Source organism: Tympanuchus pallidicinctus, unplaced genomic scaffold (genome assembly GCF_026119805.1).
Source record: "Tympanuchus pallidicinctus isolate F22 unplaced genomic scaffold, pur_lepc_1.0 scaffold8, whole genome shotgun sequence".
In the NCBI taxonomy this organism is placed as follows: Eukaryota; Metazoa; Chordata; class Aves; order Galliformes; family Phasianidae; genus Tympanuchus; species Tympanuchus pallidicinctus.
The window spans coordinates 52,585,665-52,605,883 of record NW_026294802.1 but is presented as its reverse complement, the minus strand read 5'-3'; the positions used below and the strand labels follow the sequence as shown (position 1 = coordinate 52,605,883).

The 20,219-nt window shown below is 45.6% G+C and overlaps 3 protein-coding genes across 3 annotated transcripts; 2 read left to right on the top strand and 1 right to left on the bottom strand.

Annotated features, from left to right (window-relative positions):
• The first annotated feature begins 145 nt into the window (after nt 1-145).
• On the top strand, nt 146-13,064 carry SURF4 (surfeit 4). The gene is made up of 6 exons (XM_052669610.1): nt 146-371; nt 6,724-6,910; nt 8,039-8,115; nt 8,725-8,768; nt 9,710-9,896; nt 10,191-13,064. The coding sequence occupies exons 1-6, from the start codon at nt 324-326 to the stop codon at nt 10,455-10,457; spliced, it is 810 nt and encodes a 269-aa protein (XP_052525570.1). The 5' UTR covers nt 146-323; the 3' UTR covers nt 10,458-13,064.
• Nucleotides 13,065-13,324: 260 nt separating this feature from the next.
• Nucleotides 13,325-16,376, bottom strand: SURF2 (surfeit 2). The gene is made up of 6 exons (XM_052669611.1): nt 16,237-16,376; nt 15,830-15,984; nt 15,570-15,673; nt 14,929-15,132; nt 14,178-14,347; nt 13,325-13,428 (listed from the first exon to the last, which is right to left on the bottom strand). The coding sequence occupies exons 1-6, from the start codon at nt 16,321-16,323 to the stop codon at nt 13,345-13,347; spliced, it is 804 nt and encodes a 267-aa protein (XP_052525571.1). The 5' UTR covers nt 16,324-16,376; the 3' UTR covers nt 13,325-13,344.
• A 40-nt stretch (nt 16,377-16,416) lies between these two features.
• On the top strand, nt 16,417-20,017 carry LOC128074083 (surfeit locus protein 1). Its single transcript, XM_052669608.1, has 9 exons — nt 16,417-16,556; nt 16,828-16,906; nt 17,025-17,152; nt 17,528-17,610; nt 17,699-17,890; nt 18,418-18,490; nt 18,796-18,958; nt 19,223-19,304; nt 19,561-20,017. The coding sequence occupies exons 1-9, from the start codon at nt 16,494-16,496 to the stop codon at nt 19,625-19,627; spliced, it is 930 nt and encodes a 309-aa protein (XP_052525568.1). The 5' UTR covers nt 16,417-16,493; the 3' UTR covers nt 19,628-20,017.
• The last annotated feature ends 202 nt before the right edge of the window (nt 20,018-20,219 follow it).

The following is a 20,219-nucleotide window of genomic DNA, read 5'->3' as shown; positions in this document are numbered from 1 at the left end:
CCTCAGCATTGTGGGCACCCATACACACACGCACCCCATCCTCTCAGCGGCCGCCGCGAGCCCTTTAAGCGCGGAGCGGCAGTGGTGGTGCCGCCCCTCCTGCCGGGCCCCGCCCGCCCCGCGTGTGTTGGCGCTGCCGCCCGCGCGGCGCCTTTAAGGCCTGGCCTACGTGGCAGTAGTAGCAGCGGTGCGGCGCGGCCCGGCGCTCGCCTTCCTCTCCTTTCCTTTTCTTCCTTCCTTCTTCCTTCCCTGCGGCCGCAGCCCCTCAGCGCGAGGCCGGGCCCGAGGCGCGTGATAGCAGCGGCGCTCCTTTCCCCGCTGCGATGGGTCAGAACGATATCATGAGCACCGCGGAGGACTTCGCGGATCAGGTGGGTGAGCGCTGGGCCCCGGGGAAGGCCTGGGGTGGGGAGGGGGCGGTGAGGCGGGCTGAAGCCGGGATCCGGCGCTGAGGGAGCGGCTGCGGGCTCTCACGGGGCGGAGAGGCCGCGGTGTTCCCTGCCCGCCGGGTGGTTGAGCTGGTGCTGAGGCTGGCCGGCCTCCTCCCGCTGCTGGGTGTACGGGGGGAGAGCGGGAGGCCGAGGTTTGCCCGCGGGGTGTGTGGAGGGAAGGCGATGGGCTCCATTCCTGGTGGTGTGCGAGGCCTTGGCTGCTGGGGAGGCTCCCAGCGAGGAGGCCCTGGCCGTGGGGTGCTGTGCTTGCGGCTGGGGTGGGAGGAAAGCAAATGAGAAGGTGTTGTGTCGGTGCTTCTCCCCTTGATTTCAGCCATTACAGGTTTCTGTGAAATAGAAGCTTATAATCCCTGCACGTGACAGCAGGAATATTGTGTGTGTAAGCAGTGGTAGCGTCAGAAAGGCTTTCATTGTTGTAGTGATTTGTGTAATTGAAAATAAGATCTAACATCTAATAACAGTTTATCACATTCTTTGGGAAAACCTTATTCTACCCATCTGTGCAGTTTAAACTTCTGAACAGTCAGTGGTACAATGCCTGCAGCACCAAGGGCTGTGCTGTCACTGCTGGGAAGACCTGCTCAGCATTTCCTCCCTGCCCCGGATGGAAGACTCATGTTAGAGCTTGTGGCGTGTGGCAGCACCCAATTTAATGAGTGTTCTAATTATTTTCATCAGCCTGTACTTACCCTGTTCTCTAAAGGTGAATGTAAGCTGTCAATATAGCAGTCAGGTTGCTTGCCAAAATTTACGCTGTTGTCCTGACCTTTTTATAACACCTCTCTGTTTGTTCCTGTGTGCCTATTTCTAGATGTCTCTAACCCTCACTTTTCATAGTAGTGAAAGCTCTTTTGTCCAGCAGAATTATGACTTGCTCCCTTCTGAAATGAGTTTTAAATGGCTGATTTGATTTGTGTTTGAGCACATACTGTTTAAAGATGAATCTTTCCCTTAGTCACAGAATTTGGGGTGTTTACATGCACTTACCCATCAGATTGCAAAATAACTGCTGCCTCTCAAGTAGCTGCGATGTTCCTGCTTCCAAATGGCTGCCTCCTTGCTCAATCGGATCATTTCAGTGCTGTGCCTGTTGCTAACTAACTGCTAACTATGCTAACCAACTGCATACACCAGTATGGGAATGGAGAGAGTTACCAAACAATAACCTTTGGTATATGTTGTGAAGTGAGCACTTGACATTATGGAAACTTAGTTCACGTTGAGCTAAAAAAGATAACTAGGGCATCTGGACTGTCAGTATGTTGAATCTCTTAGTGAGGGAGTTAGAGAAGTTGGGCAATTACGTGGGGGACCTGAATACACTCTCATTGATAACCTTGCTTTCTTCCTTGTATTCAAAACCTGACAAGTCTTTCTTTCTGTAACATAAAGCACTGTGAGAATGTTGCAGCTACTTCCATGGCTTATCAGTAAGTACTGAGTATGTCATAAAAGCAAGAATCATGTTTTCCTTAAGTTCAAACACTGAGGCTTAATTTTTCTCCAACGCTTCAATTTCCATTTGAATTAATAAAACTACCCATTAAATGTCAAGATACTCATCAGAAGGTTCCCAGGAGGTAAAACAAGTGGCTCTTGATTCCCATCCCAGTAGAGTGGAGTACTGCATTGAAGACATGGCCTTGCAAGGCAGCTAAGCTTGCGGGGCAGCTAGCTGTCACTGACCAGAGCTGTCCCACTTTTCCCAAGGCCATGTTTCACTTTCCTTCTCACACATTAGCACTTACCTGTCACCAGCTTGGCAAGCTGAACTGGCTGAAAGAATTCAAGTCTTCATTTTCAATTGGCTCATTTATCTTTATGCTTAGGCACCAGCCCCTGCACAAGAGGATTTCTGGAGTGGAGGACTGGGGTGATAACAAGGTGGCTAGATCATCTGTGGTGAACACTGGCCAGTAGTTTAGCTTAGCACACATCTGTAGCCTGTGGGTGTGCAGTAGTGATACTTGTTAAAATAGTGCATGTTAAGCTTGTCAGTGCAGTCACCGTGCACTGTTCTTATGCTGACAAAGAAAAGCTGCATGTAGTGGTTGTTTAAGCTGGAGAACTGTAGGCCTCTCTTTTGTAATCCCCATAAAGCAAAGCCAATCTCAAGCAACTTTTCTAATGTCTGCAATAATCTTTAGGAATGTGGGTGCCTGGTATTTCTGCCATTCTGAAGGGAAAAAAAAAAAGGACAAAAATGCAATGAGACATTGAGTCATTGTACTGCAGTGAAAGGACTGCAAGGGAGAACCAGGCTGGGGTTTCAGTTAATTTTCGTATGTAAATGCTGTTGCATGTTATTCAGCTAATTCTAACATTTCTCTATCCCATTTTGAAGGTAATAAAAGGGAGAAGAAAACATTTCATTGTTAGTCTGACCTTTATATTAAGGAACTGAATCTGGAAGCTCTGGCTTAGTCATGCTGGTGTACTGATTCTTTATCATTCTAAACCAAATGCAGCCTATTCCTCTCCGGCTGGGGAAGACTCTTCCCATGAGTAGTGACAGCAATATGCAGTAGATGACTAAGAAATATCATTCTAAGGATTTGATTGAATAATCGTCTTGAAAAGGGAGTTGATATAAAGCACATTCTGTAAGTGAAAAGCATTGTCATGAGAAATCTTAGTGCAGTTAAAAATGTGATTGAGACTAAATGTTCTGGTGGATCAGAGCTCTCTTTTTGCCTTTTGTTGATGAGGCTCTCATACTTATTTGTGTATGTGATGGCTGCTGCTGTCCTTGTGATTATTAGGTGAGGTCTCCACAAATTTTATACACAGGTTGATGAAAACGTAGCAAGCATCCTGCTCTTGAAAATCAGTGGTATCTACTAGAGCTGTCAGCTCACTTGAGAACAAAGCATCCCTTTAACCAAAATCACAACAGATCTTTCAAGTAGATCTTCATCAGAGGCTCTGAACTGGTAATGTTCTGAAGCCCAGAAGAGTTTTTCTGTAGTAACAGATGGTTGTTCAGCACTGTGATCATAATGTATGATGAACACATAAATGAGAAAAGTCTTTGTGTTTAGACTTCGGACGTCTTCATTGTCGAAGCATTTCTGCTAAGTTCGGTAGAATCAGACTCACAAATCTGGAGGAAAATGAGAATTCTTGCATCCTTACAGATTTGGAGGTGGGAATATATTTGAGAGAGCATAGGAGTTGAAAAAGGGTCCCTCTGTTACATTTCTTTGGGCCTGTTCCTTTCAAAGGTTTGAATCTTTCATGCCTCGTTTTGGAAAAGCAGGTTTTGAACAGAGATTGGATATTGGTGTTCCTGAATCATCCTGTGTGCCTTTGCATGTCAAACTGAGAGAAGCATTGAAATCTGTTTGCCCTCCTAATCCCATTGGAGGGGGAAGTGGCAACACGGAGCCCCTCTGCTGTATGCTAATGACTTGACTGCCATCACAGCTCCAGCTGTTCTCCTGTCAGACAGTTTTGCTTCAGTATTTTGTTATCTTTTCCCAAGGTGTTTGGCTCTTGCAGGGAGGCAGCGTGTGCTAAGAACAATTGCTGCAAAGCCCAGAGCAGAATAAGCCACCTGATTGCTGCACATGGAGTCTTTAATGCTGCCACCTCTGTCCGTCTCAGCACTTCATTTTTGCTTAAGTGCAGTGTGTGCAGTGGTGTGTGTTTTGAGACCCCTGCACTGCCTGGCTACATTTATCAGCTGCAAAGTTTCATGCTACTTTTTATCTGTGAATCATGCACCAGCATAGGAAGTGGGCTCAAAATGCAGCGTGTTCAGCTACGTGCTGCTAATGTTGTGTAGAGACAAGATTGGATTTCTGATAGCTTTAGTACCGTCCTACTTCCAGAGACCTGTTTCTTTAATTTGCTCTGTCCTTGCCTAAATTGCTTCTGTTCTCTTCTTGTCATGTAACTGCCACACAAGACATCAAGTGAATTTTGACATAAAAGAATTCAGATATTCTTCCTCTTTCTGGATCTTCCTCACCAGTCTCTTGTTTTGTGTTTTTTATCCTTTTCTAGTTTATGCAGTCTGTTTCTGAACTTTGAAATTTGCTTTAAACTGGCTACACATCATGGCTTCAGCTCGTGTGTAGCTAAATAAATGCAGCCCCATGGCTTATGGATGTCTAGAGATGGTGCATGTCGTGATAAGGTTGCTTAGCACTGCGGCTGCTTTAGGCCTCAGTCGCTCTGACTTGTCTTCAGCTGATTGGACGTTCACACTTGTGTTTAATAGATAGTGTTAAATTCCTGTTACATGCCAAGAGAACAGGTAAATGCTAAATGTCTTTTTGGCTCTCTGCTCTGTACTCTTGGCAGCTCTTTCAGGGAAGAGAAAGAGAGATAAACTTACATGACCCACTTCAAAAGCCGCAGAGATGAAGTCTGGCGGTGGATATCCTCTGTAATACTTCCTTCTTTTTTCAGGCTTTCCACAGCAGTGGTTTATTTGTTTTCTCCTTCTGCTTTTCTTACAGGTGCTCAGTCCCTGTCCTCTTGCATTTCCTTCTTGTGCTTCATCCCTCTTGACCAAGGTTACCTGTTTTGCAGCTTGGCAGGGAACTATTATTTTGTTTACTTCTGGTTTTTACTATTTCCAAAATAACTTCATCTGTAGTATTCTTCACCTCAGGCTGTCCAAACACACAGTGAAAGAGAGCTGTAAACCAAGACGTTTCTCCTTCAGTGACAAAGATCATAAATTTTTTTTCTGACTCATTCATCCAACTGTTACCATGGCTTTAACGAGTCTGAGGTAGCAGCCCCAAGTCAGAGTACAGCTGTGCTTAATGTGCACTTAGTTAACTCCAATCTTGACCCTTAGACTCTGGATGCATACAGTACAGCTAGTGTAGTTTGTTCTGATATTAACTGTTAAGCATGTTTGCTAGATCGTTTTTTCTTGTGATAATCTTCAGTTACAGAGTAAGCAAAGCTTTTAATTTCCATAGGATTTGATACAGCCTTTAGTACTTACTAATTAGTGTGATAAGTGAAAACTTGCAGAAATGGTTTTCGTGTCCCTTCCATTTGCTCCCATGTGTACTGAAAGCTTCCGGAGCCTCAGAAAATATTCTGACCAGAAATAAACTTATTAGCTGTACTGACTAACCCGAAGACAAAGTGAGTTCTGAATCAGGAAAGAAAAACTTGGTCTGCTGTTTCTTCCGCTTTGTTACAAAGTTCAGTGCTGTCTGGCAAAGACCTGTGCACATGTGGCCTTCCCCATGCCCTCTTCCTGCTTCATGTGCTTTGCAGTGCATCAATCTTTGTGTGGGATGCTGGAGTTCTGTTAAATGGCTCCTCCTAATTCCGCATTGGGGATTTCTGGTAAGTCTGGCCGTTCTGCATGAAGACTTGTAACACAGGCGTTGACTTTCACAGGTGTCAGCCTGCCCAAACTGCTTCATGTGAAGGTGGAAAGCCTGCTGGTTGATCTTGTGGAGTTAGTTTGAGGTTTATTTACATTTGTTACTTACTAGACAGCTTTTGCCTGAGCAGCAGTGCACACTCGCTCCACGTATCTTTCTAGAGATGTGGCCAAGCCAAAGCAGTGTGTGCAGCAGGCAGCTGGGTGCTGCCTTGCATTCAGAGTGATAATGCCTAGTGGAAATCTCCTTTAAGTAATTAATTAGCAGTTCCCTTCAGGAGGCTGTGTGACAGAGTTGAGCACTTGTCATAATCCAGATGCATTATGTTTTTCTGTGTGTATAGGTGAGGTTCCACATAGACGCATACTTTGCAGTGGTGCCTCTATGAGCTGCTAGAGGGAACTAGCTTGGCAGAAAGCATGTTCATGCTTTTTAATCTTTCTGCAGTTAGCCCTCTGTCAGCCTCACTCCCTGAATCAGTTTGTTACAGGGTGTTGAGTGCCTGAGCATGTGGGTGGGAGTAGATTGCCCTTTCAGCTCCTGGCTATCTGATAGATCAGTTGAGCTGTAACATGAAACTGAGACAAACTAAAACCAAGGTCAGCCTTCCTCCAGTAAGAGCTCCATCAAAACACAGTTCTAGTTACACGGGTGCTGCTGGAATCTGCTTTTCCCCGAGTCCTTGGCCAAAATCCTCTTCAGGCAGAGCATGAAAACTAATTTTCCCCCACTTCTCCCAAGTGTTCCTAAACTGGAATGGCAGAGAAATTCATTAAATTGTAGCGCTAAGCCTGTGTTTCCCTTTAGGTGTTGATGATGGTGTGTGCATGAGAACAGTGGATCTCTTATGCCTGCAGTATCACCTTGCCCTCTGCCCTCCCTCCCCTGCTAACTGTGCTGTCTGCCCGTAGTTCCTGAGGGTGACAAAGCAGTACCTCCCCCACGTGGCCCGCCTGTGCCTCATCAGCACCTTCCTGGAGGATGGCATCCGCATGTGGTTCCAGTGGAGCGAACAGAGGGATTACATTGATGGAACGTGGAACTGTGGCTATTTCCTGGCCTCCATCTTTGTGTTCGTAAATCTCTTCGGACAGCTGAGTAAGTGGCTCTAAAGCTGTTAAGGTGGATGCCTGAGCACTCCAGTGTGTCTGCCACCCCGTGGCTCATGCAAGCACTGTGAATCATGTAAGCCCGGGACACCTCATTGATTTGTTAACAGCCGTTAATAGCTTAGAGTTGAGCTCCACGGGCTGAATGAAAAGAACTGACCTGCTTCAGGTTTTCCTGGAAACCAACTGCAGGAATATCTTGTGACCCATTACCTTTGAGTCAGGTGCCAGGAGTCTATTAGGACAGTTTTATTTTCAATTCTGTCCATCCATCTATAAACACTCCCACAATTCTGAGTTCTCTGAGTTGAATAATCACATTTTCTTAAATGGGGCACTGGTAAGACTTTCACAGTGTGCTTTTTTTTTTTTTTTAATAGAGATTAATCTCACTGGCAGAGTCTTACTCTGCAGTTGGTGCACCTCAACCACAAGAGAGTGCTGATATCAAAGGCACTCAAAGCCCTGAAGCAGAACATCTGGATATTTCCTGAGTGAAATTGGTGTCCAGAAATTGAGAGGAATAACATCTTATCTGTTTACATTATGTTCTTCATCTGTTGTCCTTGATTGCTCTGCTAATTTCACTTTTTGTGCCTGGGTTTGGTTTTTTACCATTCTATTTCCAGATTAATTCAATGTAGTTAATAGTTCCCATGTCAGTGCTTTTTGTTGGAACACTTGAGGAAAGATCTAAAAGCTTTCAAAGCAAAAGAGTGCAGCATGTTTGCCCTAACAGTTATCATTAATAAAAGAATAAAAAGTGAAAGAGCAAAGCAAAATCTCACCTTGTGATGGGTTGAGTTTCTCTGCAACTTCTTTTTTATGCTTTAATACTGACAGCTGCTCCGGAGTGCTGTGTGCTTTGGGCTGCATCCAGCATATGCTTCCTCTTTATGAAATAAATGGGATTATTCCAAACATATCTTTTTTAAACGTGTTCAAAAACACTGATTCTGAAGCTGATTTGTGTCAGCGTGCCATTAATCCTAACTGACTCTCCTCAGCACAGCTGACAGAGATCTGATTCTGCTCAGTTCAATACAAGTTAGCATTCCTGCAGCATCTTTTCCTGTGCAAGCCAGAAGTGTAACTGTGTTCAATTTCCCCAACTCAGGCGGCTGTATCCTGGTGCTGAGTAGGAACTTTGTGCAATATGCCTGCTTTGGACTGTTTGGAATTATAGCATTACAGGTAGGAGGCTTGAGTCTTCAGACCTTTTAAACCATAGCTTTCAAGTCTTCTCTCTTAGCTGCAGTATGACCAGCATATTTAAATACCCAGAATTTTTATCCACTCTGGCCTAATGCCAGTCCTCAGTGACATTGAATTGTCTTGCAGTTTCTGTTCTTCTGGCATGTCCAACAGATCCTTGGATATAATTGTAATTAGTCAACTGGAGCTGGTGATTCGATACTTGACCTTGACCAATTTAGCAGAAGTGACTTGGCAGTTTACCTGTACATCAGTAATGTACCAAGCATGGATCTTTCAGTTGCTTTGGCGTTCAGCACAGTTATTCTGAAGGACTGTCCACCGTGACAGAGAACCTTTTAAGTTGAAACATTTTTTGTCTAAAACAGATGGTTTTTGTGGGGGCTGAAGCACAAGTTAAATTCTGGCTTCAGTTCTGTTTTACACTGACTCACAGGACTGTGGTGGTGTAGTTTAGCTTGTTGCCTGTAGTGTAATGTACTTTTAATTGACTTTTGTATGGATGGTACATGTTTGAGAGTATAACAAATATGCAGAACTTCAGCACAATGTACATGGTGTTTTCAACTTATTTTATTCTTTGCCTAGACTATTGCATACAGCATTCTATGGGACCTGAAGTTCTTGATGAGGTATGACTACTTTTTTATCAAAGCACAACAAAAGCTTTTGTCTGTTGCTTCCATTCTCTGACAGAGAATTATCTTTGGACAGAGTGCTGGAAAGATTTTACAGATGGCCTGCTTGTATTCATATCCCAGCACTTAATGTATATACAGCACTCGTATAAGCTATAGGCAGCAGGTTCAACACTGCAGAAGGAAGAGACTAATCCTGACCCACAAAGTTCTAACTGCTGCTGTGCCATCCTTGCCGAGAGCTCGGGATCTGGATTGGATCAGCGAGCTGCTATTTCCTAAACAGTTAAAAGAGCAACTGTGCTTACATGTGAGACCAAAGGTGTTATTTGAGAAAACTGAAAGGTTTAGGTACTAGGATGGTTTCTGGGATTTCGAGTCTATATCATCTTCCATAAGTTGAGGACAAGTTTATTGATAATGATGAACTTTCCTGTAAAGTGTGGAGTGGTGGCTGTTACCTTCTCACCCCTCTCCCCTGAGGGTAGGACAAGGGTAGCAGCACAAGATCTGTGCTCTTGGGCTTACTACAACCCTGTAAATGTGTAACTTCTCCTAGCAGTTCTGCTTTTCTGTGTTCTCAAAGCAAACTCTGGACTTTTTGGCATATATAGTTAAACCAGAGGCACAGAATAACAAACGCTAAGCAGCTGTGCCTGAACTGCATGTGCCAGACTTCTCTAGCAGGCTGTGTGTGTCTATGCAGGCTTGTGTAAACCTACACTGTGTACAAAGCTGCTGTTTCAGCTGCAAATTCTCATGCAGGCACACAGTGCAGGTTACAGAGTAATCACTTCTCACTAGTATTCAGATTCTTTAGAGTTAAAATTGTCAGATAAGACTTAATAGTTTGTATTTCTCTATAGATCCAGTTGTGTTGGTTTTGTTTTGTTGAAAAAAGAAAGCTTTTATTTTCCACTTGTATCTTTTTGTAGGAACCTTGCCCTGGGGGGAGGCTTGCTGCTGCTTTTGGCTGAGTCACGCTCAGAGGGGAAGAGCATGTTTGCTGGTGTCCCCACTATGCGGGAGAGCTCTCCTAAGCAGTACATGCAGCTTGGGGGCCGTGTGCTGCTGGTCCTCATGTTCATGACACTGCTGCATTTTGATATGAACTTCTTTTATGTAAGTATCGTGAGTGAAAAGCATGGGTTGAGGAACTGGAATACAGTGCTACCTCCCAGGTTGGCTGTCGGTCTTACTCATTGCTTCTCATTAAAGTCTTTTTTAATTAATATTTAGAAAAAAATGTTACTAGATTATCTGTACTAAGACGGCTTGCTCTGATGAACAGCTTATCCATGCTCTGATGTCTGTGTATCCGTTTAAGAGACACAAAATCTTACTTGGTGTGTTGGTGGGAGCGTTGCTTTTTGGTTTTGACTTCTTTTTTTCTTTTTTAACCTCCCCTCTTTGCAGATTCTGCAAAACATTGTGGGCACAGCCCTGATCATCTTGGTGGCAATTGGCTTCAAGACGAAGCTGGCTGCCTTGACTCTAGTCATCTGGCTTTTTGGCATCAACATCTACTTCAATGCCTTCTGGACCATCCCAGCCTACAAGCCCATGCACGACTTCCTCAAATATGATTTCTTCCAGACCATGTCTGTAATTGGAGGGCTCCTCCTTGTGGTTGCACTGGGTCCTGGTGGAGTCTCCATGGATGAGAAGAAGAAAGAGTGGTAACAGGAATAGCAACACTTTTTGGGACATAACATGTTAAGATCAGAACTGATTCTGTATGGATTCAACAAAAACTGCCAGCATTTTACACATACATGCCCCCTTCTTATTAAAGGCACAGATGTTTTGAATTTGATTTACGATGGCACCAGTAATATCATAGATAAAATCCCATTTCTTCAAGGAATGTTGCCTAGGCTTATCGTTCTAACTTTCTAGATTTGGAACTAACCCAGCAAACCTGCATTTTGCTGGTACTTCAGTGAGTTGCAGTAGAATGGTTGCTCTCTTTAAAGTCAGCATTGTTTTAAAATTTGGAGTACTGTGAGAAGTACAGCTGTACCACTTAGTGTGATGTTGGATTTTAGCTATAACTTAAAAGTGGATCCCCTTTTTCACCCTCATCAGATCTATCTTGTGTATAAGGAGTTCCACTGGTTATAGCATTGCTAATCAAGGTGGAAAGCAGTGTCAAAAGAACTCATGGCTATTTTGCTATTCAGAGGGCCTGTAAATCCATTATTACTTTCCTTTTAGCAAGAAGGAGGTCTTTCCTGCACCCAAATGGAAGGCAAAAAGAAAATCCTGAAAGTAACTGTAACCTCCTTTAGGTAAGAAAAGGGAGAGTTTTCCAACAAGTTACAGCTCTGTTCTTGAGGGGTCATATTCCTTCTTGCTTATGAGATTTTAAGAGGGAAGGGGCAAGCTACTCCTGAAGAGACAGAACATTAGATGCTGGTAGAATTCTGTGCCAAAAGAACTTTTTACTCAATGCTCTTTTCCCAGAGTTGCCCCCTCCTGGGTTCCCAAGGAAGCGAGCCTAGTTATGCTGCACGTTCCATAATGAAAGCTCCTTTCTGCTATTAACCAGTTTCCACCCATCGTCCATCCATGTATGCTCCGAATTCACGCCTGAATTGCAGGTTACTGGTGAAAGTATTTATCCAGAACCATGGAAACTCCCTTTTTCCCCGCACAAAATACATGCAAGATGAGAGCAGTCAGTCTTCTAATTACTATAGTCTTCTTGCTTTTTTGATTCACTTCTGTCAGTCTCAGCTGCAAAAGCTTCAGCTGACTGAACAGTGGAAGGGTTGGAGTGCTGAGCTCCAAGTCTCACTCTTCCCCATGATATCTTGGGCACACCTGAGATGCATAGGGAAGGAGCGTGGAAGTCAGCTGTGTGCTGCCATAGTCCCAATTCTCAACTGTGTATTACAGGCAGTTATAGTTGAAGAATGCAAGTGCAAAGCCTGCACAGTGAGTAAGCAGTCAGGAGCGTAACTTCCATGTTCAGAAGGAAGGCCTCAGCTTAAAAGTGAAGAGAGAGCAAGGCTCTGTTTTTACCTCAGTGCCACAGCCTCTGTGCCATGAACATGCTTAGTGAATGCTGCTTAGAGGAGGCATTTTTGTCCTCTGCTGGTAGATAAACCTGTTTCATGAGATCATGAAAGCACTCTAGATTTTTAGAGAGCATGAGCCCTACCAACTTGCTAACATTACCCTGATTTCTTGTCTCCCTTGAGAAAGCTGCTGTGCTGTTTGTTCAAGGAGCAATTCAGCTGAACCATCTCCAGCAGGAACTAATTACCTGGGTTACCTAGTAAGGATACTGGCTTGGACAGTTCTCCTGAATGGTTATTTATTAGGTGAGAAAACTAGGCTAAATAGAACAGATGGCAAATAGAAGGGTGCTGCTAAGTGTTAAAGCAGTGATTCTGTCATCCTAAGGGAAAAGCATCCCATGTAACCACAGGATGTGCTGCTGCTGAAGGAGGGAGGAAGATGAGTATTTGGGGGTAGATGAGAGGAAGCCAGCATTGAAGTTCAGGTCACTTAGAAGGCTTCCTTTTAAATAGGTTTTGCAGGAGAGGTTTTTACTTCAAGTGTTAACTGTGCCTGTCTCTTTATAGCAAACTAAACTAGTCCTTTCAATTCCTGATGTGCAGCACAGGATGTTCTTTGCTCAGTTTCACTGCAGGTCCTATAACTGTTAGACTACATCAAGGCAGCCATTCTCAGATCTCTCAACTGCTGTTGGGGTTCGTAGTATTTATAAATTGAATTTCTGTAGGTAGCCCTTAGTCAGCTTCCTCAGCTTGTTCTTTGTGTCCTGTCTAACTAAGGAGCTGGATGATGGACTAGTCTGAAATACTGACCAGTTTCCTCTGTGAAAATAAAGAGTCCGACTTCCCATAAGAGACCCCAAAAAGGGAACTGTTACTGCCTCTTGCAGCAGAAGTATTCTGGTACTGAAGAGGCACTGTAAGGTGGAGGGCATTACAAGGTATTTCTAGGCAGCGCAATATGTGGACTTACAGCTGTGAGTCCTGGTACAGAAGATTCTGGTATCTTACATACACTGCTGTATTCACACATCTCCCAAAAATACAGTGACCTCCCCCAGTGGCTGAGAAACAGGATGTCAGTTATCAATTGGTTCTGCAAAGTGTTCTGGAATTCATTCTGAATATATTTTTGCTTTCTATGTGGAAAAAAAAAAAAAGTATAAATTCTCATTTTATGCTGTATTTTGTACCTTAGTTGTGTTTGAAAATGTTTTGATTTTTGAAACAATCAAAATAAAAACAAATGGCATCTTTGTATCCACTTGAAGTGTATGACTAGTGACACTTAAACGTGCATGCTTTTTCTCTTTGGAAAGAGTTCCAAGCAGTGGCTTTGCCTTTATGTTGCTGTAGTAATTCTTGTTCTGTGAGTAGTGGATAGAGAGAGCTTTAACATGCAGTTCAGTTCCCCCTTGCTGTTTCTCCCTGCTGTAACAGTTAACTGGAACGGGCAGCAGGGCTTACAGGTGAACGCTTTGGTCTTGTGCACCACCTGGAATTGTTACACAAGACGCTTCAAGCTGAGTTTTTATCATAAAAATTTATTTACCATTGGTTGTTTTCTTGAACTTTTTGGGTTTTTGATGACAGCTCTTGAATTTTTTCTTTGAAGGGCCGGACTGTTTCTGTAGAAAGAAAAAATCAATCAGCTTTTTCCAGAAACTAAACCCAGCCTTGCCCCAGACTGCTTAAAGAGAAATGAAGCGTGCTCTCCTTTACCAAGAGACAGAACAAGCACAGCCCAGGGCACAGGGCAGCCATGGTGGTTTTTTGCCCTATCCTGCACCTCAGCATCTCTGAGGTTTCATCAGATGCAAACAGTGGCCCTCTCCCCACAGAAATGAACCTAAACTTCATCCAGCCTTAACCTTTCAACTGATACAATCAGAAAGGATTCCTAAGAGAGTTTCTTCACCTTCATGTATAGGTGTCTGCTTCCCAAACTGAGAAGGATCTGGGCACACCCTCCTGTAAGCACACCCAAAGGCAGGACCTGGTCAGCTCCTCAGGTAGGAGCAGAAAAAGGTGTAGGATGAGTCCATGACTTTGGAACTGTTTAGCTGTGTGCGTGTGTGTATGGAGGAGGATTACAGAACCCAAAGTCTTACTGTCAAGATGGTGCAGCAGGATTCAATCAAAGATGAGATATTTATACAGGAAGATCCTCAGTTGGAGAAGACAGGATAAACATTTACTGCTACTAATTCACACCTCAGGATGCAAGTCAATGGCTGGCACATGGAGAAAGTATTCTCCCAAATAGATTTACACCTTCTGCTGATTCTCAGACAGGAACAGATCAGAAACCACCTACAGGATAGCATGATGGCTGTTCACGCTCCCCATCTGCTACACACAGCAAAGTGACTCCCACCTTTCCCCTCTTGCCAGCTGCTCTGCTGACATCCATTCTGTCACCATCTCCATTCATGTCACCGTTCTCCCTACTCAGCTCGGCCCCATCGTCCTCGCTGTCTGTTGCAAAACCATCGCTGGCCTCTGTGTTTTGTGGAGCTGCTGGGCTTTTTTCTGGGAAGAGTCCAGCTAAAATACAAAGGTTTAGTTCAGGATCAGCTCTTTGTGCACACGGGCTCTGATAACCCGTAACCTTATTTTCTGCTTGTCTAAGCTGACTCTGGCCTCCAAGGATTAGCCCATCATATACATCACTACTGAAATACTCAATAACAAACGCACTGAAGTTTTATTAGAAAAATGCCTGGTGCTCTCATTAGCCCAGATCTGGGAACCAGGCAACACAGGCAGTTCTGGGGTCTTAAAGCTCTGCTCTCCTACAGCAAGGCAGTGTTTTCCAGATGTGAGTGGAACAGCCTTACCAGCTCCGTCAGGCTGCGGTACTTGCTGAGAAATAAGGAGAGCAATGATACCTAAAGCAAAAAACAGCAGATCCTGTATCCCTCCCTCACACCTTACGGGATCCAGCTGTGTGATAACTGCTATTTCACATTTGGCAGTGGGAAGCTTTTACCAAATCCAAGAACCTCAAACTGGAAGGAGGTCACGCCTCCAGCATGCGAGCAGACAGCAGCAGTACCAAGGCACTGTGAGGCAATGAGCTGACAAACCTGCTGCAGGACACACACGATGGCAATGCTCTTACTCACGTGGGTACAGATCGCTCATGCTGTCGTCCGTCTCCTCTCCATCCTCATCCTCATCTGTCCTGGGAGAGCTGGGCTCCCAGAATTCTTCTGTTCTGTGAGGCTGCCTGCTCCCATTCGTTTGGTCGTCAGCGCGCTGTCTCTGCTGCTGCTTCTGCCGCAAGCAGGCAGGGACATACTTCACCCCTTCCTTCTGGCACTTCTCATCTAATGGTGCAAGGGATTGAGCAGCACTTAGCAAAGCTGCCCAAGCCCTGAGTCCTATTTACTGCTGGCTCTACTTCATATTAAATGCGACTCAGAAGCACGTCAAGCTCCAGTACATGTTCACATAATCAACACGATACTGCAGACCATGAAAGATGTTAACGCAGATACTCTTAAAGCTGGACATGTTAACCCCTACTCTGGGGAATCTTCTGTACCACTCCTTCCAAATAAGAATGCTCCAAAGTATCTGCTAAAGAAGCCAGCTGATCCCTGCTCTCGGGACCTTCCTTCCCAGCTGAGATGCACACACAGCAATTGCAGCAAATTGCTGTCAGCTAGAGCAAACTTACCCATTCCCTTCACATACAGCTACTGGAACTTCAACAGCTCAGGGGAGAAAGCAGCTTTTGTGAAGGTACAGCCAGCCAACTTACATGTTTTCAGTGCCTTCTGATAGCGTTTCCCTTGGACGTGACGCAGGACGTGCTCTGGAAGCTTGTTGATGTGTCTGAGAGTGAGTTTGCAGAACAGCTGATGGCTGAGACACACACACACACACAAAAAGAAAGAGCCACAAACAGACTTTAAGCAAGCTACCTAATAACCTTTCACTTACACATACTGTGCTCAAATGTAACAAACAAGCAAAAGATCTTCGCTCAGCCACTGAGATTGAATGCACTGGAATACCCACAGGTTCTTTGTGCTGGGCACAATATGGGGCTCGAAGGTGCCATAATCAAACTCTCTGGATGTTTTTATCAGCCGTCGGTATTTCCTGCCGTCGGTGTAAGCCTGCAGCTCCGACAGTCGGCACGGCAGCTCGTGACCTGTCAGCCTGCACCGCACCTGTGAACGAGGAGTCTCGGTCAGAGAGCTCAGAGATGACCCGGGGGAGGGCAGGGCATGGCCGACCCCAGCTCCTCTCAGGACCTTCCTCCCCAACCCTCCCCGATTTACACAGCGGGAGAAACCCCCCCGGCCTGAGGGCTGAGCTCAGGCGGCCTCGTTCCCCTCGTGGGAAGCGCTCCAGCCTCTCCTCAGGTAACGCGGCCCCAGCACCCCTCTCCCCAGCTCTATCCGCAGACTGCTCCTGCCCACCTTGCCCGACTCCGCGAGGCTGAGCAGCGGGTGCTGCCGTAGAAAGAGCCGCACCTCCTCGGGCACCTCCTGAGCCACCTCCGCCATGAGCACGCCGCAAAGCCCCACCTCACCATAGAGAGGCGCTGCCAGACAGGAGCCTCCTCACTTCCGGTACGGGCCTCGCCGGGAAGCGGCGGTACCATAGAGAGGGGGAGCTAGAGGGGCGGCAGCCGCGGTCAGCCTGGGCGGAGCGGAGACGACGGTGGCGTTGCCCCATGGCGGCGTGGGGGCTGCTGCTGCGTGCGGGGCCGCGTCTGCTGCGAGAGCGAAGGGCCGGGGTGAGCGCTGAGAGCAGCGGGAAGGGCCTGGGTGGGCTCCGAGGGGGCGGGGAGGGCCTCGCCGAGCACCGAGCGAGAGAGAGAAGGAAAGGCGCTCGCCCGGCGTTTATTTGAAAGCAAACTGCAGCGCTGTGTACGTGCTGTAATACAAACACATGCGTGCGGGTAGCAGGTATGGAAGGGTCATTGTGGTGGTGGGACAGCCGATAGCATCTAGATGGAACGCGTGCAATGCAGAGAGGCTGCAAAGGATGTTGTTTGGTTTCTTTAGATACCGCATTGCTTGCTCAGAAGGACGTTGTTTGGCTTTCCCCGAACAAAAGCAGGTTCTGCTGTGACCCAGCAGAGAGGTGAGCAGATCTGTGTGGGGTTCTGTCGCTTTCAGCCTCACACTGAGGTGCCTTTTCCAAAGTAATTTATCAGCTCTCCTCCTGTTGCTGTCCGGTTCCTCATTCTGGTTCTCTGCAGATGTTTGCTTGAGGCTCTGCAGCCCACGAAGCTCCACGACAGCCACCAGTGCATCGGGAGAGGACGTCTGGCTGAAGTGGGGCCTCCTCCTCGTGCCCCTGACTGCGTTCTGTCTGGGCACATGGCAGGTACCAGCCAGCACATGCTGCATTTCTTCGGAGATGAATGCTTTGTGGCTGTCAGGGTTTCAGTCTCGGGCTGATTGCTATAGATGGTGCCATAGGCAGGGCAAAGATTTGCTGATATTTTACCTTTCTGCTTTCCCACTGCACACTGGTGAGGTTTGTGCAAGTCTTTGATGGAGAGATTCATTTTTTTTTAAACACTTTTGTTATAAATATTTTCCCCAGACAAAGTCAGCAGTCTCCATTTTCATATCTCAATTTGTTTTGTTTATGGTCAGGACAAACTTATGACCAGGAAATAGATTTTAAGGCTTGCAATGATCGTTACATTGCTCTGGTCTACCAATAGGAATTCATTTTGTGTTTGTGTACTTCCAGATTCAGCGTCGAAAATGGAAATTAGATTTGATTGCACGGCTGGCATCCAGACTTTCCTCAGAGCCCATCCCTCTGACATTAGAGTAAGGAAGATAAGAGTTCCACAGTAAAATCCCGCCTTGTAATTTGCCTCTCACAGCTGTGATTTTCGTTTCATCTTGTTCTCTGCAGCCCTATGGAGTTGAAGGAATTGGAGTACAGGCCTGTAAAGGTCCGAGGGCATTTTGACCACTCCAAGGAACTCTACATTTTACCACGGTCACTTGTGGACCCAGAGAGAGAAGCCAGAGAAGCTGGGAAGCTGACATCCCATGCAGAAAATGGAGCAAATGTCATTACTCCTTTCTACTGCACAGAACTAGGGTGAGTTAAGTGGTAGCTCACACGAGCAACTCCTTTCTTTTCAAATATCTGAATCATAGAATCACCTAGGTTGGAAAAAAGCTTTGGGATCACGATATCCAACCATCAACCTGGGTCCTGTCCTTAATCCTTAGTGCCACATCCACACCTCCCTTAAATACCTCCAAGGATGGGAGCTCCACCACTCCCCTGGGCAGCCCCTTCCAATGCCTGATCACTCTTTCCATGAAGAAATTTGCCTTAATATCTAATCTAAAGCTGCAGCTTGAAACCATTTCCTCCTGTCCCATTATTTGTCACCTGAGAAAAGAGACTGTCCCCCTCCTCACTGCAGCCTCCTTTCAGGAGCTGCAGAAAGCAATGATAGTGATTGGGTTTGTATGTCTACCTCTCCCTTAAAATGCATCTGTCTCTTAGGTGCTTGAGTCTTGATTCCAAATCGTATTTATGTTTTCTTATGGCTGTAGACAGGAGCAAGAATTTCCTTTAATTCATGACGTATATTTGTCCTGTTTATGTAACTCTAGAGTCACAATTTTAGTCAACCGAGGATTTGTGCCCAAAAAGAAACTGAAACCAGAGACCAGGCTGAAGGGACAGGTAAGAGGGATACAGGGAAATCTTGCGCATTACTTTCTGACCTGTGCTTGCCCAGAGATGCTTTTGACAAACCAAGAAAGGCAGCAGCCACGTTCATGAGTCACTGCACTTCTCAAAGGTGCCTTTTCTTGATGCCTTTGATGAAGTAAACAAGGCATCTGCCTTTTTCCCTGCTGTGTTACAGCACCGTAGCACAACCTGCTAACTTCCTTCTAACCAGACCCTGCAGGTGATGTACTACCAGGTCCAGGTATGCTAGAAATGAATCTTTGAACGATTCCTTTTTTTCCTCCTCTGCATTTCAGATTGAAGAAGAAATCGACCTCACAGGGGTGGTGAGGTTATCAGAAAAACGGCAACCTTTTGTACCTGAAAATAACATTGAAAAGAACCGCTGGCACTATCGGGACCTGGAGGCTATGGCCAAGGTGACCGGTGCTGAGCCCATCTTCATTGATGCAGATTTCAGTAAGTCACAAAGGAGCCCAAATCCACAACCAATTCATGTCAATCTGCCCCTTTTCTCTGTGATGTATTTCCAGAGGTACTGTACTATTTACTGTACGAGGTTTTGAAGCTACAGCCGCTGGCTTTGCTGGTAACTTGGGAACACCGCTGCCCAGAGAAGTGGGCTGTCTTTGGGACTCTCACTCACTCAGCTGCTCACTTGGCAGAGCAGGGGCAGCTCAGGGCTTTGCAGACCAAACATCTGACAGTGTGCTGTACCTACAGGAAGCACAGTGCCAGGAGGGCCCATTGGAGGTCAGACAAGAGTGAGCCTGAGAAACGAGCACATGCAGTACATCATTACCTGGTAAGTTACCCAGCCAGTGTCTGACTTCTGCTTTCTGTTGAATCCACTGAAAGCAAGGAAATAATTTTTTCCTGGCATTCTTGCTCCTGCATCAAGGAGACTGATGAGATCTTCAGCTGCAAACTGTTTGAAGCTGAGTGGTACTTCCCAGATAGTCTGAAATAACTTTAGTATTGAACTGCAGTTGATTTAGGGAACTTTTAATCAATTTTGGAAATACCATGTAGATGATGGTTTTTTTTACTTCTTGTCACAGGTATGGCTTGTGTGCTGCAACTTCCTTCTTGTGGTACAGAAAATTCATACAAAAAATACCTCTATGAGGGGAAGGATTAATTTCTGCTCTGCTGTACTACAGTCAAGACTGCAGCCTGATCAATCCTGAAGAAGTCAGTCTCAGGGCACAGGACTTCCCAGCTGATGCTGACAGCAGTTTGGAAGCATTGAACTTCAGAATTAGTGATGGGTGTTGGCACGCTTGCTTACATCAGCTTTCTGAACACGTGCAGAATGCATTTTTGTAGCTTGTGACCAAACTGTCCAACAGTAGAAAACCTTTTCTTCTCCACTGCTCTATTTTCTATCTTCAGTGTAAGCAAATGAGGGCAAGGGATTTTATCAGTCACAATTTTTCACATGGCAGTCATTCCTGAATTCAAGACAGGGACACTGCAGCTCCATCAGGATAAATAAAACAGGCTGTTAGTGCTTGCCTTGTGATTTATGTTGCATATCTTACAACTTAGAGGGACATAAATGCCCTTAAATGCAGCAACTGCAGACTCCAGTTTGAGTGAGACAGCGCGCAGCTTTGCAAGAACATCATCAGGGCCAGCAGAAATAACACAGAGCTGCCTCAGTTTGGGCTGAAGGCCTTACCACCAAGCTTGTTGCCTCCAAGAATGCCACAAGACC